General features: G+C 39.9%; 1 protein-coding gene across 5 annotated transcripts in view; it reads right to left on the bottom strand.

The window, feature by feature from the left end:
• The window catches only part of STK39 (serine/threonine kinase 39), a 281,370-nt gene extending 276,384 nt beyond the window's left edge, over positions 1-4,986 (bottom strand). For 4 of the 5 annotated variants that reach the window (XM_081051901.1, XM_081051895.1, XM_081051903.1 and 1 more), the window contains exon 1: positions 4,658-4,946. In XM_081051901.1, coding sequence (XP_080908027.1) covers positions 4,658-4,862 — 205 coding nt within the window. In that variant the 5' untranslated portion in view covers positions 4,863-4,946. Of the gene's footprint in view, positions 1-4,657 lie in introns of all 5 variants that reach the window. The other variant, XM_081051899.1, reaches the window with a different exon arrangement.
• Positions 4,987-17,637: the final 12,651 nt, after the last annotated feature.

Here is a 17,637-nt window from a genome sequence, read left to right on the forward strand (position 1 = left end):
GAGTCAGGGAAAATTTCATGTTATCAGTCACAAATCAAATGCATAAATAAAGCAAGTATCGTAGAAATTCTACCGTTTCTTTCCTAAAGATTTTTCCCACGTGGTAGTTTGAACAGCATATTTGAAAGAGCATTTCTGTTGTGAATGTAATTAATGCCACTGAACTGTACACTAAGGAAGTGGTTAAAATAGTAAATCTTATGTATGTTTATATATTTTACCACAATAATTTTAAAAATACAAAAAGAACATTTCTATATACATTTTTCTCTTTAACCAAAACAAAAAACAAAAAACAAAAAAAACAGTTAAATGATAGGAAAATCAAAAGCTCTGTCTTAGGCCAAGCATCTATGGCCTGTTATAGTTAAAACAACAAAAACAAATTAACAAACTGACAGCAACAGCAAAGCAAACCCAGTTTAAAGGCCTGGGAGACCAGAATACATACTCAGTGTACTGGCCCTCTGAGGTCCTACATAAACAACCAGGATTTAGTGTAGCTCCCATTGTCCTCAAGGCCCCTCTAGAACATCTATAAAACCATTTCTAATCCCTAAACCACAGAACTCTACAGAAACTCTGAGAGCACAGAACAAAGCAGGAGTGCTCTGAACTACTGCAAATCTCATTTTAAGAAAGGCTGTTGCTCCTTGAAGACCTACCTGGCCACACACCTACTACCTGGGCCTGGGGAAAATACACCTGAATTGTTAGTTTAGTTTTCTCCAGAGGAGAGAAGTACTCGGAGTACTCAGAGGATCCCTTGGTCAAACTGTGCCTCGGAGTCTAGGAATCAAATTATTTTTGTCTGCTTAGGACTGCAAAGTAGGTAGGTATTACTTTTACATAATTCTAAATGACCACCCAGGACCAAAATGAAACAACACTGGGAAATCAAGTGCAAAACTACAGGAAGACAGGCTCATCCTGCAAAAAAATCTAAGAAAATCAAAATACTATGAGGCACAACTCTATAGTGTTTCTCTAAGGAAAATCAGCAACAATGACAGCCCTTGCTAGGCTTACCTGATTCAAATACAGAAACTGATCTGCAATAACTACCACTCTTTGACAGAAAAGTTCCTTGATGTTGTTCAATTCTTTCAGAGATGCCCAAGTCAACAGTGACATGATCACCTTTTAGTCTTTGTTTGGGTAATCAAGGTGACACTATTAATATCGCCAACAAACAATTTCTCAGTGGGCATTATCTTTGGGTGTTCTTTGTATTTACTTCTAAAGAAGGAATTTGAGGGTGAGATGTGGGGGAAGGGTGGAGAGAAGTGAGGAACAAAGACTACTAAAGAGTCTAAACTAGCTAGAAAGCTCCCAAAGAACAGCTACTTGTATAGGAGATAGAAATATTTGAAATCTACGAAGACAAGACTACTGATGGCTAAAAGAAATAATAATTTCACAACATAGCTAACCCCTGAGTATAAAGTTCCCTCCAACAGACTTTACATCATTTCCAGGTAATGCATAACTTTCGGAACCAGATTACCTCGAAGAGCATTACAAATTCTCCATTGATCTTTTACAACACAAGAACAATATAACAAAGAGAAAACTTTATTTTTAGACTTGTAAAATCCTGTTTATTTTTCTAAAGCAGAATTCAAACAACTGAACCTGCTTTGTTTGGATTTTAGTAAACCTATTCTCTCCTAATCTTGAGGCCCCAACCTCTGCCCAGAAGGAAATGAAGAAAAAGTGCTCCGTGCCACGCTGGAAAGTTAGAACACCCTGGCCTTCTTCTGCTCAGACACATCCGAGCCTCCTGCTGGTCACGGTTCACACTACTAGAGCCCTATCAGATGACACCTGCCTTACGGTGGGGAGACGCAAAGGCTGTCCACCCACATTCATATCCAAACTGGTTCAGTGTTTGAACTACTAACTTCTCCGTGTAATGTTGAAGCAAAAGTGCGTTTAACCACAGTTCACTCTTAATTGCTCAACTAGCATTAGACACTGAGTGGAAATGGGTTTGTAATTCCCTATAAACATTAAGCCCTTACGAAATCCTATTCTGACAATTTGACTTTTCAATAACATGGCCACTACACAGGCCACCTCTATCCGTTGGGAAAATATGATAAATTTAAAATGTAGAAAAGCTCTTTTGTGAACATGCAAAAAATGGGATACAAATAATGAGCAAATATTTATTTCTGTTCTCCAATTCCTCAGGTAAATTTGTTTAGATATTATTAAACTGATCAATCATAATTAACAATGCTGTTACTGCAAGCAGAAAGAAGCTCTGCAATTAATACCATCGCTTAAATTAAACTAAGATTTTACTCATTATTTCACAAAACTCATTATTTCAAAATCTTATGTTTTTAAAAAGGCAAAGTTTGCATATTAACCCTAATAATTAACAACGATATAAATTGATTATAAATAAATTCTGGTCCCAACCCTATGGAAAACTATATGGCATATACCATCATTCAACTTTTATGACCATTCCTGTGTGCTGGAGACAGAGTGATAAATAAGACCCTGGAAGAGTTAGGGGGGGCAGCAATGGAAATAATTAAGCACCGTACAATCTCTTACTCAAACTTCAAAATCCAGCTCAACTACAGTTTTCTGTGTAATAATATCCTGCTTCCTTCTTTCTCCTAAGAGTCACTCCTTCCTTTGCGTCTCCCAGTACTCACTGATCACATCCTATAGATTTACACACATAAATTCCTGAAGTCCATGAGGGCATGTACCATTTTTATAATTCCTGAAGTCCGTGAGGGCAGGTACCATTTTTATTAACTTCTATACTACAAGCACCTAGCACAATGCTTGGGATATAGCAGGCACTCAGATTTTGTAGAGCAAATAAAAACTATGGGGTTACATGCTGAGGTATATATAAAGAGAAGCCACAGTACTTTGCCTCGGGAGATTTCTCAAGAACATGCACTCTGGCTGGCCTTGGAAGTTGAGTGAGATTCACTACAATGATGGGTACTCAGAGAAGAGACTGTGGCAAAGGCAGCAAAGAATGGAAAACCAGATGTGTCCTAGGAGAGCTGACTATTCTGGGCACAATTAACGTAAGCAGAATATGGGAGGAAGCAAATGGGTTGAGGGCAGGCAGTAAAACTGCAAAGATGAAGGGGCTTATACACCAGGTTCAAGGGGTTTTCATTGAATACTCTAGGCTTTCAGACACCCTTGAAGTTATTTAATCCAGGCAATGATACCAAGACTCATCCCCTGAGAGTCTTTGGCCACAAGTTATGAAAAGTCTGGTTTTTCAAAGAATCTTATGTACAGATGCTATTTTAGGGTATTTGAAGCTTTCATATCTTAGGTTACAGTTCTGCTGATCATTTTTTCATATGTTTTATTTATTTATTTATGTATCTACTTATCTGAGTCTGCACTGTTTCATTCACACTGTAACAACTGATAAAGGATCATTTACACACCTAATAAAATTCTTGTTTTAATTTTTTTAAAGGAGAGGTGGAGGATTTTTTTAATGAAAAGCAAAAAAAGTATTTAAGATAAATACCCTGAATTCCTTTTTCATCACGATACTTAAATATTAAGCTATGGGAAAGCAGCATCCCACCCCAGTGCCAGTAAGATTAGAAGCCCAGGGCCCACTTTACGTGGGCTTCCCTAACTGGGCTTAACAGGCCTCTCAAACGGGATGATCCAATGGGAAAGGTTCTAAGGGACGGGTCAACACAAATCTCCTGGCCCTTCACGTGCTTGGCCCAAGGAAAAGTAACTCAGGCTTCTTGCCGTTCGACTTTGCCATTTTTTTAGAAATGTAAGATAAGGTGATTATTAGTGAGCCGACTAGAAGGCACCGAAAGGCAGGGAGCAGATCACCGAGAGCCTCGTGTTTCACTCTTGCTGTGCGGCCCTGGACCAGCGGAAAGTATCGGCCCGGTACAGGGCAGAAGGCCAGGGCGCCTGCTTTCCCCAGGCGGCAGGCTGGGCAGCAGGCGGCGCGCCCGGGCACTGAAGAGAAGCGGGTACCCGTGCGGCGCGGAGAGCCCGGCTGCACCGCGGGCGTGGAGGAGCGGCTGTCAAGGAGGGAGCCCAGCATCCTCCCGGCCTCCAGCAAGACGCTGGGCCTCCGCGACTTCTACGTTGCCCCGTTACCCACGGCGAGAGGCTGCAGACAAGGGGCAGAGGCTCGGAGCTGGAGAGCAGAGACGCTGCTGCGCCCGCAGGGTGCCCCAGGGCGCGGCGCGAGGGCGCTGGAAACGCAGGGCGGCGCCCCCGCAACCCCACCCCTCCCGCGGCTGTCTGCCCGCGTGGCCACTCGCCACGGGCTGCGGCCCGAGCGCGCGGGTGAAGGGAGATGCGGCGGCGTTGCCGGGCCCCCTACACCGCCGGCCCGGCGATCAGGAAGATAAAAGTTTGCAGCATGCGGCTTGTCTGCAGTGCGAGTCACATCCGCCGCGCCGCCTCCTGCAGCACCAGCGCTCACAGACGAACAAATAAATTTAAAAAAAAAAAAAAAAAAAACTGTTGAAGCCGGTAGGCCCCGAAGCCGGCCGCTCTGCCTCCAGGGCGTGCATGCAGGCAAGCCCAGCATCCCGCGCCCTCTCCCGCCCCCGGCCGCGCCTCCCGCCGGGCCTCGGCACCCAGCCTGGACCGGCCCCACCGCGCCCACCGCACTGACCGATAACCTCCTGCAGCTCGTACGCGTCCCTGCAGATGGGCCAGCCGACGGCCTGCGCCGCCGGGGCCGGAGCCGGGGCTGCGGGCGCCGCCGGGGCCGGCGCTGCTGTCGCGGCTGCCGGGGCCGCGGCCGCCGCCGCAGCTGTCACCGGGGCCGCCTGCTGGGGCTGCTGGACGTGCACGGGCGAGCCGCTCGGCTCCGCCATGATGCTGCCGGAGGAGAGCAGGAGGACGCGCCGGCCCGCGGACGACCTTCCACTTGAAACTTCCCTTCCCTCGCCGCCGACACCTCTCGGCCGGCGCACGCCCTCCCCACCCGCCGCCGCCGCCGCCGCCGGAGCCAGCCACGAGGGGAGGGAGCTAGAGAGGCCGAGCGGGGCGGAGGGAGGAGGCAGCGCCGGCGGAGGCGGGGAGGGGAGGAGGCGGCGGCCGCCGCTCTCGCCGCGCGCCCCGAGCCTCGCGCGCGCTGTTCCCTGCCTCGGCGAGGGGAACCGCCGCCCCACCGCCCCCACCCCCAGCTCGCGGCCGGGGAAGTTTCCACCCGAGGGGACCAAGGCCGGTTTGTGTTTGCTTTCGGGGCCCGCGTCCCCCGATCCCTGGACTTCCTGCTTTCCCTGCGCAGTGGCCCCAGACAGTCCGCCCCTCCAGAAGATGCCTCCCGGGGACCCCGAGGGCGGAGTCGTTGAACTGCCGCCAGGTTCTCAGATTCAGCCGTCTCCCCAACTAAAGAGAACTTGAAGTTCATTTACAAGTTAGCGAGTGAGACACCTACACGCCGGCCGTTTGTAGGACGCCAGTTAAAAAATAACCCAAGTTGTAACTTTCCGACGCTTTACCTGCCAATATCCGTTCCCCACCTTGCCTAATCTAATCGCCGCCCTTCTATTTTTTCTTTAATGAAACATGATTCCTTAGGTCCCTGGCTGTTTCACAGACTTTATTCGTTTGTTCCAAGCCGCTTGGGTCCCAGGGAGGTGATGTAAGGGCCTGTGAAGTTAGAACAAGAAATGTAAGAAAGATTTCCACACTTTATTTGAAGTTCTGTACCCTTAGTTGCATGCCACATTAACCCGTTAGGTCAACAGATAGCAGGCGTTTCTTTTACAGCGCATACTGGGTGTCACAATGTACTGCGGCATAACTAAACTGCATTGAAAACTTAATTAATTGCTGCTTTTTCAACATTCCCCAAATTACCTCATCTTTAAAACTGCTACGGCATAACCATAGGTCTCCCTGATTATAGGTGTATTTAACACTGAATGTTCTCTGTCTTCCCTTGGTTGGGATGACCAAAATTACACCATTCTTGTCCTAAACTGAAGCCGTGAAGTGAACCAAGGCTCCTATTGGTCATTTGGCCAAAATTATCTTGTGTAGTTTTCATAGTGACAACTAAGAATAATGAACATTAAAAAAGAAACAAACAAAAACTCTAAGTAAGATTGTAATACTTGGTCTCCTGCATTTATACACAAAAGTCAACCTTATTTTTTTTAAAAGATAATTCAGAGGAAACCCAGAAATTTGTTAGGAGAAATGACATATGTCTAATCAAAACATTAAACTGAAAATGAATGTGCTTAATCTCTTATCAAACAGTTGTCATAAAGCAACAATGCCCTGGTCTATGAACTGAATTAAGAAAGTGTACATTCTTTTATGCGTTTGTGTTCAAAAACTATTGATTTTAACGTCAAGAAGCAGACAACTTCATGTTTAGTTATGCCGCAGTACATTGTGACACCCAGTATGCTCTGTAAAAGAAACGCCTGCTATCTGTTGACCTAACGGGTTAATCTGTCAAGAAGCAGACAACTTCATGAACCAATAAATTCTAGGCCTCTGATGTTTTAAGTGGGCAGGAATAGAAAACATGGGGTGCTTTATATACATGCTTACCTCTTCAAGTGCTACTCCCCACCCCCAAAGAACTTGTAAGGACTATTTTTAAGGGAAAATAAATGTGATTACATGAATATGACTCCCATTTTGTCATATGAATTTATATTTTGATTTTCGACTATAAAGTGGGGCTGTGAAGGCCGGGAAAGTTCTTGGCACTTAATAGGAAAACATGATTCTGTCAAGACCAATAGCAGATTTGAATCAAACACAGATCACTTAGTTTTCCACAAAGAACAACTGTTCTCTAGTCGTATACCAGTATCTACCCAACAGACCACTTTCCAAACAGCTACCAGAAGGGTGACTTTCAAGCACTGACGACTCAGTGCAGACCCATCATTAGTACCAGGAAATCAGTTTAAAGAAGAATGGTCTTTGGCATCATTTTTATATAATGAATATAACATGAATTATATTTAAAAATTATGTAAAAGTATTAGATATAATTTTAAGTTAATGTTTCCATAAACAATTGAGTAAAATGGTATTTAAAACATGGAAATATATGTATTTAAATAGTATTCAACCGATGTACAGTTTTCCCTGAAAACCCATTACTAAATTTAAACTGAAGGATGGCGGGGGAGGAAAACTTTAAAATACAAACAAGGTTTATTTCAATACATAAAGAATACATTCAGTCAGACTTTAAAACATAGAAAAAAATAAGAGTCTAAATTTTGTTAAGTGTTTACAACTGCCTTATTATATGTTAGGGTTCCTCAACTTCAACACTGTTGATATTTTGTGCCAGATAATTCTGTGTTGTAGAGGTCTGTTCCCCGGGCCTTTACTTGCTAGATGCCAGTAGCACGCCCCTTCTCAGTTATGACTACTAAAAATGTCTCCAGACATTGCCAAATGTCTTCTGAAGAGCAAACTACTGCTTCAGGTAAACTGAATATTAAAAAATTGGAATTTTATAAACAGACTATTACAATTATTTGCTTTACAAAGAGCTGAAATAGTGTTCATTTATTTATACGTAAATCCTGAAGGGGTCAGATTATGCTACTCCAAAATTTGCCACTTTAGCATAAGGATTATTTTGAGCCGAAGGCAATTAAGAAACAACAGACACAGGATGAGGTCTCTACCCTCCCCCTATTGCCTAAAAGCAGAGCATAAATTTCACTTTTCTAAATGGAATTTCCATTTAGAAAGGAAATTTCCATTTCTAAAGGTGCCCCCCTTTCCCAATCCAGAAAGAGGAGAATGACTCTTATCACCAGAGATGGCACTGAGATGAGTCTGCATAAACAACCGTTACCTACCATTAGCTTCCCCCATACAATGTCCTAGTTACCTTTCCACAATTTACCCTGCCTAGGAGCCCAAACTCCCTTTTCCTTTGTCTAGTCACTTCTCCACAATTTATCACCCTTTCTCAAAATGGTATGTAAGTCCCTGATTCTAACCACCCCTTTGAGTTACTTATCACTGAGTACTCCCTCATGTATGTGCATCTCATAGGCGAACAGTTTGTTCCTCTTGCTAATATCTTTTGTCAGTTTAATTCGCAGGTCTCGAGTTACTAAATTTGAGAGGTTCGAAGAAAAGTTTTGGTCCTCTACAACTCTGAATATCTAAGAGAAGATGTGTAGTGTAGAGGCCAAGGCCTTCAATTAAAGTAAGTGCCAGATTCAAATTTTGCCTTCAATATTTTTTTATCTCTGACTTTGGACTTAAACTCTCTGAGTCTTAATTTCCTCATTCACAAAATCAACACCATAATAACTTGCACATGGGTTGTTACAACATAATTTATATGTAAACAGCTTAGCCTAATGGCTGACACATAGAGATATTCAAATGAAAACCCTCATCAATGTCATCATCATCATTATTCTTATCTGCCAAGATTTGTAACAAACTATATAGGAGAAAGATATATAACAATGGCAATCATGAACTGTACAGACTATAAGTTCCCTGAGGGCAGGAATTTTCATTCCTTTGGTTCACTGCTGTATCCCAATGACTAGAATAACATCTGGCACAGAATATACTCAGTAAATATTTGTTGAATGAATATAACCCTTTTTAAATATATAAAAAACGTGCTTTTAAGCATTAAAATGAATCAGCTATGTTAAGGGTGGATTAGATGGGAGGAAAGAGGAGGCGGAGAGACCTATTTGGAAGCCACTGCAATAGTCAAGTTAGAGAATAAAGCCATGATATTGAAGATAATGATGAGGGGGTAGATTTAAGAATTATTTAAAGAGCAGAGAACTGCAACTTGATGACAGATGAGATTCCTTTAAAAGTCAAATTGCCTCAATGTATTAAAAAATATATGTACACAAGTGTAATTTATAAAATGTTTTAGAAATTCATCTATTAAAGGAATAGGAGGCACTCTTGATTGACAGATGGTCTTCTCCCATGCCCAACCTGTAATTTATCATTGCATGGTGGGAAAGGTCACATGTTCTTTGGTGTGAAGAAAATCTATCACCCTATTTTCCATTTCCAACTCTTTCCTACTGACTGTTTTAGTAACTATGTTTGAGGGGAAAGTTGTAACAGAGCTGAATTTGATTTAAATGATTGCTTCCAACGATAAGGATCCAACTTTTCTTTTAATTAGGTGATGGCAGGGCATAGTAGAAAAGGTATGGTATAAGTCAGAAATAGCGAGATGTAAATACTTGCTCAGTACTCACTAGCTGCCAGCTTAAAGTCCCTGAACCTCTGTTGAAATCGGGATAATTATCCCAGTATAACTGGGTTGCTCTAAGGATGAAATGAGCTGATGTGTGCAACACTCCTGACACACAGCACACGCTATGGTAGTACAGTAGTGGTTCCAGAACTTATGACTGGGAGTGACTCAGGGTTGGTGCTCTCAGGGGAAAGTGGGTATTATAGGTTGAATTGTATCACTACCCCCTGCCCACCAAGAAAGTAGATATTTAAATTCTAAACCTCAAAACTTGTGAATGTGACCTTATTTGCAAACAGGGTTTTGACAAATGTTATCAAGTTAAGATTAAGCCATACTGAATTAGGCTGGGCTCTATTCCAATTACTGGCATCTTTATAAGAAGAAGAAATTTGGACCCAGAGACACAGACACACACAGGAAGAATGCCATGTGATGACAAGGGCGGCAGAGAGTGGAGTGATATGTCTACAAGTCAAGGAATGCCAAAGATTGCTGGCAGCAACCGGAAGCTAGAAAAGAGGTGTGGAATAGATCCTCCCTCAGAGCCTCCCGTCGGAACCAACGCTGCCAACACCTTGATCTTGGGCTTCTAGCCTCCAGACTGTGAGAGAATAAATTTATGTTGTTGTAAGCTACCCAGTTTGTGGTGCTTTGTTACAGCAGCCCTAGGGAACTACTACAGTGGCATCACAGGATTTATTCTTTAGCTAACTGCGTTTTATTTGGACCTGCTTTAGCTATGAGCACTAATGGGAATTAGCCGCTTTTGGAGCCACCATTCTACCAAAGCCCTGGACTTTACAACTTGTTTTTAATATTAGTTTAAATGCAAAACAACACAACATAAAACAAAACAAAGAAACCCAGCGGAGTAAATATCTAAATGAATTTTCGGCAGAGATGGCAAATTTCCATCTGAAAAATGCATTTCAGAACATATGAACCTTTCCAACTTTGAAGACCAAGCCATCCTATACTCAGTGGACTGATAGAAATGTCATATGTTTCCACTCACCCAGCTGGTGCTACCTTATCCAAAGCCCAGATCTGGTGTGATTTGATTTTATTAACTTTAACACAATTTAGGGTTAAGATGCCTATTCTCCAACCATAAATGAAAAGAGAGCCTTAAATTTATTTTAAGCCGAATTATTGCAGACACTGTTTTAAATTCATCACATGTGATTGAAGGGATTAAACTTACGTGAATTATAACTTCCAGACATGTGTTTTCATTTATTTCACAACCAGCTCTTGAAATTGACTTTCTACTGCATTTTCTATTGCAGACAAAATTGCTCTGGTGACCGTTAATGCCTCTTCATTAATCTCAGAGGATTCTGACCATGATTTGGGTCCTGACAAAGGTCTCGCTAGAAGCCCTACTTTCTGTATCCATAATGGAAGACCTTTGCATTTAGCAAGGCTTGCCCTTTACTAAAACATCCAACGGCAGTGTAGTAAATCTGTGCAGCATACATATTTCTTCTTTTATGATGTAATCTGTCTAAGACCTGATAGTCGTCCCAGGTAGAATGACATAAAAATTTAATTAAAAGCAATTTGATTCTTGAATGCTGTCTCCACTGAAGAATCACAAATATGAATCCCATTCAATACACAAAACAGCACTTTCTGAAAATATTTTGTCCATGCCTCTCGCCTTCAGATTTTTCCAAACACCAAGGGTGTCTCAAAGCTTCTTTGTTCCTCTCTATTAAAAAATCCTCCCACAAAGCTATCCACAAACCCTGAACGCTCTTCCATGTCTGCCATTCTGGCCTCCCTGCCAGACTCAGATCTTTATCAGGAGAGTCATCTTGGGTTACACGTATTCTGAAAAACAAAGGAGGCCGAGGGGCTGCCCTAGCTTGTAAGAAGGGGTATATAATAAAATACTTATCGTTCAACTCATTAATACTCTTTCATTCAGTAAATACAGTTTTAGGGGCTGCAATTTGCATGGCACTTTGCCAAATGCTGTAGAAAAATAAAAGAAAACTTATTTCAGTCTTTAAGAATTGTATAATCCATAAAACCCCACTTTATTCAGTGTCTGGTTTTCCAGTGCCCCAGCTGCCTCCAAAAGTTACCAAAACATGTGAATGACACTTCAAAAAGGGAGAAGAGCCAAATCAGAGGTCACAGAGATGTAATATGATGGGTTCATTTGCTGACCAAAACAAATAATTTCTTTTACTCTTGGCTGGCAAAGTCTAAAATAAAAATAAAAACAAAAATAAATAAAAACAAAAACATAAAGCCATGCTCTTCTGGTGCTAAAATCAAGAATCCTAAGAGAAATGGCAGGAAATAGCAAGAAAATTAAAATGAAGACTAGAAAAAAGAGAGGAGGGAGCAGAAGAAGAGATGGCTAGCAGAGGCAGCTAGGGATACACTGAGAGGGAAAAGCCTTTGGTAGTAAGCTGTTAAGAGAGGACAGCAGAAATCGCCTTGAAGAAAGAAAAGAATTATAATGGAAGGAAGTTCAGAATCAGGGGCCAGACCTGCACCAAAGGAGACACAGTCCAGGTGCAAGCGCATATGTCTACACAGTGTGAGCAGTGGGGCTGTGTCACACCAAACAACACTGGCCTGGCACGGCACATTGTCATGCCAGAAAGCTAGCCTAATGTTGCCAGATCTTCTGGTTGTTTCAAGAGAAGCCAACAAATCTGATTTCATGTGAAATTTTTCAGTTTTTAAATATTGGCCCAACTTTATAAAATACTGCACAGAATCTGATACCATATACATAATGTTTAAAAACAAGAAAACAGTAAATACAATCTTTGAATAAATACATACGGATATTTAGTGAAACACGGGTCAGAATGATGAATTCCAAATTCAGGGTCATTACCGCTGAAGAGGAGAGACAGGGAAAGGCACTCAAAATGCTTTCTATGGCACCTGGAATGTTTTATTACTTTAATAAAAATCCGTAATAAATATGGCAAAATGATAAGAATTGTTAGACTGGTTGGTAGGTCCATGAGTTTTTATTACTTTATTATTCCTACTGCTCTGTAGGATGGAAATGTTTCAAGATTATAAAACACTAATACTGTGCAGGCCAAACATCTGTAGTCCCCATCAGACTAGGGGAGTACCATTTGGCAGCCTTCGCACAGCATGGTTCAAAAGATGTAGAGCCTGTGCTCCGGTTAGACCAGAGAGAACACCAGTCATGCCCAGAGTAAAGCCCAGGTGATCCAGGTGTTTTTCAGCCTGGTGGAGCATCAGAATCACCTGTGCAGCTTGTTAAATCTCCTCATGCCTAAGTGTCACCTATCTTCTACGAAACCAAGACTACATATAGAAATTGGGCATTTAGATTATTCTGATGTGCAGCCAGAGTCAAAAATAACTGTGATAGCCCTGAGAATATCACTGTGACACAGAAAAGCCACCACTAGAAAAGCACTCGAGTCAGGGGGCTCCTAGCAAGGCAACAACCTTAAAAGGCTTAATGGTCACTGGTGGCTTTCCTGAGTTAGTCATCACAAATTACAGTAAAAGCAAAACAACCATTAAACAAGACTCAGTCTTTTTGAAATAAGAAAGAACTATTAAAATAGTAACTTGTTTTTAAAAATATTTTCATTGAAATGATGAGTATAAAATAATATTCAGTGCATTATTTTAATGAAACAAATTGTGTACCTACTGCATGCACGCTTTTGCACAGGACTGGAATAATGGAAAGATAAATGGGACTCATCCCTACTCTCAAAGGAGCTTAATGTCCAATAGGACAGACAAACATGTAAACAATTTGTCCCTGACAACAGGAAAATAGACTGGTCATGTGAGTAAGACTGCAGTTTTGCCTCAGACTCCCAAACTAGAACATTCATGTTATTGGGCCGTAGGGTCCTATTTTAACCATTCTTTGATGGCCTGGGTTTGGTGGAGAGACCGCTGAAGCTGGGAAAGAAGAACAGAAAGAGAGAATGGGCCGTTTAAAACAACTTAGATTTCAGACACTGTTAAGATATGAAGGGTTCAAAAATGACAAGTCTTAGAAGTATACTCTTACCATAAATTAATCAGGTTTACCCACAGAATGAAGCTTTTTCCCTGATAGAAAGAGATTGTTTTTTTGATATGAAAAACACCAGTGTGACTTTCTCTCAGAACACTACATGAGTGAATAAGTGAAATTTTAATCCTCATAACAAAGATAACACTGGATCATAATATATTGTTTTAGGATAATTTTCAGGAAAGTCTATAATTCAAAGCATTTCCTTTTACAACAATAAATAGCTACAGATTATGGAGACATTGTAGGAAGCATTTTAGATGCATTATTTTACTGATCTTCACCTACAACCCGATGATGCAGATCACAGTGTGTACATCTTTGTAAATGGAGTAACTGGAGGTCACAACGGTTAAGCAACTTAACATGAAACCCTAATAGCAGTTTATCTAGAGCAGAGCCAAGATTCAATTTGCTCTGTTCAACCCCAAAGCCTGAAACTTACATGCTGCACTATATTCCTCTATCTCTCGACAAAGGCATGTTTGCTGTTATTACATTAAAACTTTTCAACAAAACTGTACTAATTAAATTACGATTTAATTTTAATTGACTACTCATGTGCTATGCAGTGTAAGGCCATTTTAAAACCAAAAAGTAACGCTATAGATATAGCCAAGAAACAATAACCAAGGGCAGAGTACTGTATTTCTTCTTAAATAGTTTTTGGCAACTTTGAGTTTGGATATAAATATTCCACATGTACCTCTATTCCTCCATCCACATATTATAAATATTAGTTCCCAAACTACCTTTTTGCACCCTCAACAAAACTCTGAACAATGACCAGCATTAATCTGTGTTTTAAAAAATGCTGCAGTAACTGTTAGTTTGAATAATCAAAACAAATAATTTATTAACTTGATCATCAAATCAAGTAAAAGTTATGACAGTATTTCATGGTTCATGACCTAATTGGAGCACTTAATTTAGTTAAGTAGTGAATAATCTTCAAATAAATTGTTCTTCAGATACAAGGATAGTGGTAGATACAAGCAATTCAAGAGACTAGAAAAGGCCACGTAATATTTAGAAACTTTGGAACATATTTCAATAAATAATCCAATATTTTTTGTTAGTTGAAATCTTTAAAAATTACACTAAAACATAAAAGAAAACTTTTTAAAAAAGAAAAAATTATGATTATTTGGTGTTATTTTCAAGTCACTTTATGCACACATTATTTGAATATTGGGAATCATAACAGGCTTACCATGTTGTGTTCCTGTGGCTGGGCTATCAAAGCAAGTTGGTCACTGCCTTAATCAGCTGTGTAAGTAAAGAATAGGCATTATTTTTCCCTTTCTCATGAAAATGGGTGGCCCATTTAGTATTTTCCATAGACATTGTACGGATTTAATTCAGCAAGTGAGGTACTCACCATACTGAAAAACAACCTTATAGAGATAATATCAGGTCAAAAAATTTTTATTGGCATAAACATTTTATTGAAAGATAGCAAGAATGTTTATTATGAGGTGGAAAGCAGCAGCCCAGTAACCCAAAGGGTTCATATAGCTATTGACAGAATTAGAGATTTGTTCTTTCAAGTAAGCAACCATGGCTGATGACAAATTTAGATTACAAAAGAGCTTCATTTTAAAAAAACTATTTTCCTTTTGAATACATATTATATGTACAAGTTTAAAAAATTTAAAGTTTGAAAGGGTGAGACTGAAAACTAAATCTCTCTTCTGCCCACATGGTTCTCCTTCTGAGAAATAAGTACTATTACCTTGCTTTTACATCCTTCAAGAGATATTTATGCATTTGCTACTATAGTCACATATTATTTTCTATATTAATGGTAATATACACACTGATCCATAGTCCCATTTTTCACTTAACAAATGTCTTGAAAAAGCTATCATAAAGTCCCAACTTTTTTTTTTAACCTAACTCTATGCTATCCATGTTTCTTATTTTACTGAGGTATAATTTTCATTCACTAAGATGTACAGATTCAATTTGATACATTTTGAGAATTGAATACATGATATAACCACCTCCCAAGGTAAGATATAAAATATTGATAAATTATTCTTCTTAAGAGCTGATTAATATTCCGTCACTGGATGTGTGATGATTGATTTAACCAGACCTCTATTGATGGACTATTTTGTTGCTATAAACATGATTGCAATGAATAATATGTACATATCTGATATTGTATGTGTCCAAGTATAAGTATACCTATGGGGAAATTCCTAGAAGTAGGTTTGCTGGATCAGGGGCTATGTACATTTTTAATTTAGAAGGATATTGCCAAATTACTTTCCAGAGGGGTTCTACCCATTTATACTCCTGTTAACAATTTATGGAGACTCCTTTCGCAATATAGGTTATTAAACTTTATCTTTGCCCATCAGGTAGGTGAAAAAAGTGTGGTTGTAGCTTTAATTTTATTTTTCTCATTTGGAGGGATGCTGAGCATCTTTCCCTGTGTTTAAGAGCTATGAAACAGCTTCATTCCAAAAGAAAATTTGAGCAAAAGCAAAGGTGCTGTGAAGAATGTACATGCATTTGGAGTAATGAATAGAAACACAGAAGACTTGACATTTATTCTGACCTTTCCAGAGAAGCTGGACAAAGTAATGTGCTTTGGGGACAATAGAAACTTGAAGAAACTTGATATCTCCAGTATGACCTGAAAAGAAGATGCCAAAATCTTGAATGGAAAACTCCAAGAAACCAAAGATCTAAGAAAGTATGCCTGCCCAAATCACAGATGAAGACAATGTTAATTTGCTTCTTCACACCAATGGTATTATCCATGCTGAATTAATCTACAAGGTCAAACAGTCAGGCAGGCTTATTATGCAGAAATTCTAAGAAATTTGTGGGATTGTGTGCTGCACAAATCACTGCTTGATAATTCATTTTATTCACTATGCTTTGTTCTGAACAACTTTTGGCTGGTCTTTAAAATCAGAGCCACTGTAAAAGGGAAAAAAAATCAACCCAAAAGGAAAAGAAAACCTACCATTGAAGATATTAAAAAGAGTGTGACTCCAGTTCCAATGGCAATTCCAACAGAAAAGATTCAAAGTACTTGGGGCAATATTTGAAATTACTACATGACTCCCAATGTGACTTATTTGAAAGGAACAATACTCCCTTATATTTAGTTCTTATTTTAAAGTAATTTAATTGCTGGATAATTACATCATTTATGCCATCTGAATCTTTCAATCAGAGATACTTAAAATCCTTCAACTACCCTCAGCCCCTTCAATAAAGTACTTCATGGGACAATAGAGCAATAGAAAGAACATTATTGTTTAATTTATTAGACTCCAATTTAGTAGCTGCAAAATATTGTTAAAGTGACTTCTGTTTTGTGGGCTTCAGTTTTCTGTTAAATTCAGATCATAAATGGTACCACTGAATTAAACAATTAAGTCTCTGGCATATAGTAGTCTCTCAGTAAATGCTCGTTTTCTCCCCCCAGTTTGTATCTAATTAGGACTTTATTGATAGATCCAGAAGAAGAAATTAACAATGAAACTCTTGAGATTTCAAAAGTACTAGTTATGAAAGATTTAGGTATCAAATTAGGAAGCATTTTCTTTTACCAACACCTATGATAAAAAGCAAAACCTTATGTTAAACACTTAAGAAAAAATATAAAAAGACATATTTATACTCCTGTTAACTCCTGTTACATAATAATAATATATAAGACCCAGTCTTATAGTAAAATAAGTACTGGTCTTATATTAAGTTTTGCTCCAAAAAACGCATTAGAGCTGATTATTTGGGTAGATCTTATCTTCAGGGAAACATGGTAGTACTGTGTTAGGGCCGCCCTATAAAACTGATGCAGGCACAAGGGAGCGCTGAAGCTTCCACAATCAGGAATCCTTCAGGTCCAGAAGGATCCATATTTCTACCTCCTTAGTGAACAAGACTTCAGGATCAGGAAAGGACTACAATTAGGAAACCAACAGGAAGGGGGAAACTGCCATAATCAGGAAGTGCCATTACTACTGCTGGCTCCAGAATTGTGCCACACATGATACAAACAGTCCACACCTGGTCTTAAGACATCAAGGAGTGGTCTTTGAACAGTGGGAGCTTAGCTACTACTCCCAAAGAGAACGCAAATGCCTCTATCATGGTTTTTTTCCATCAGTGGAGGAAAAATATGCAGCAGAAGCATAGCCTAGACTTCTTCACAGTGGCAAGAACATCTGATTGGTTGATCTTAAATCACATCCAGAACATTAGCTGCAAAAGAGTCTGGGAAGTACAGTTATTATTTTTGTTTTCCAGCCTCCACAGTATAGGAAGATGGGACAGATATTAGGTATCAATCAACCACATCTACTACAGACAGTTTGTAAAATTATTC

Source organism: Rhinolophus hipposideros (genome assembly GCF_964194185.1).
Source record: "Rhinolophus hipposideros genome assembly, chromosome: 6".
Taxonomy (NCBI): Eukaryota; Metazoa; Chordata; class Mammalia; order Chiroptera; family Rhinolophidae; genus Rhinolophus; species Rhinolophus hipposideros.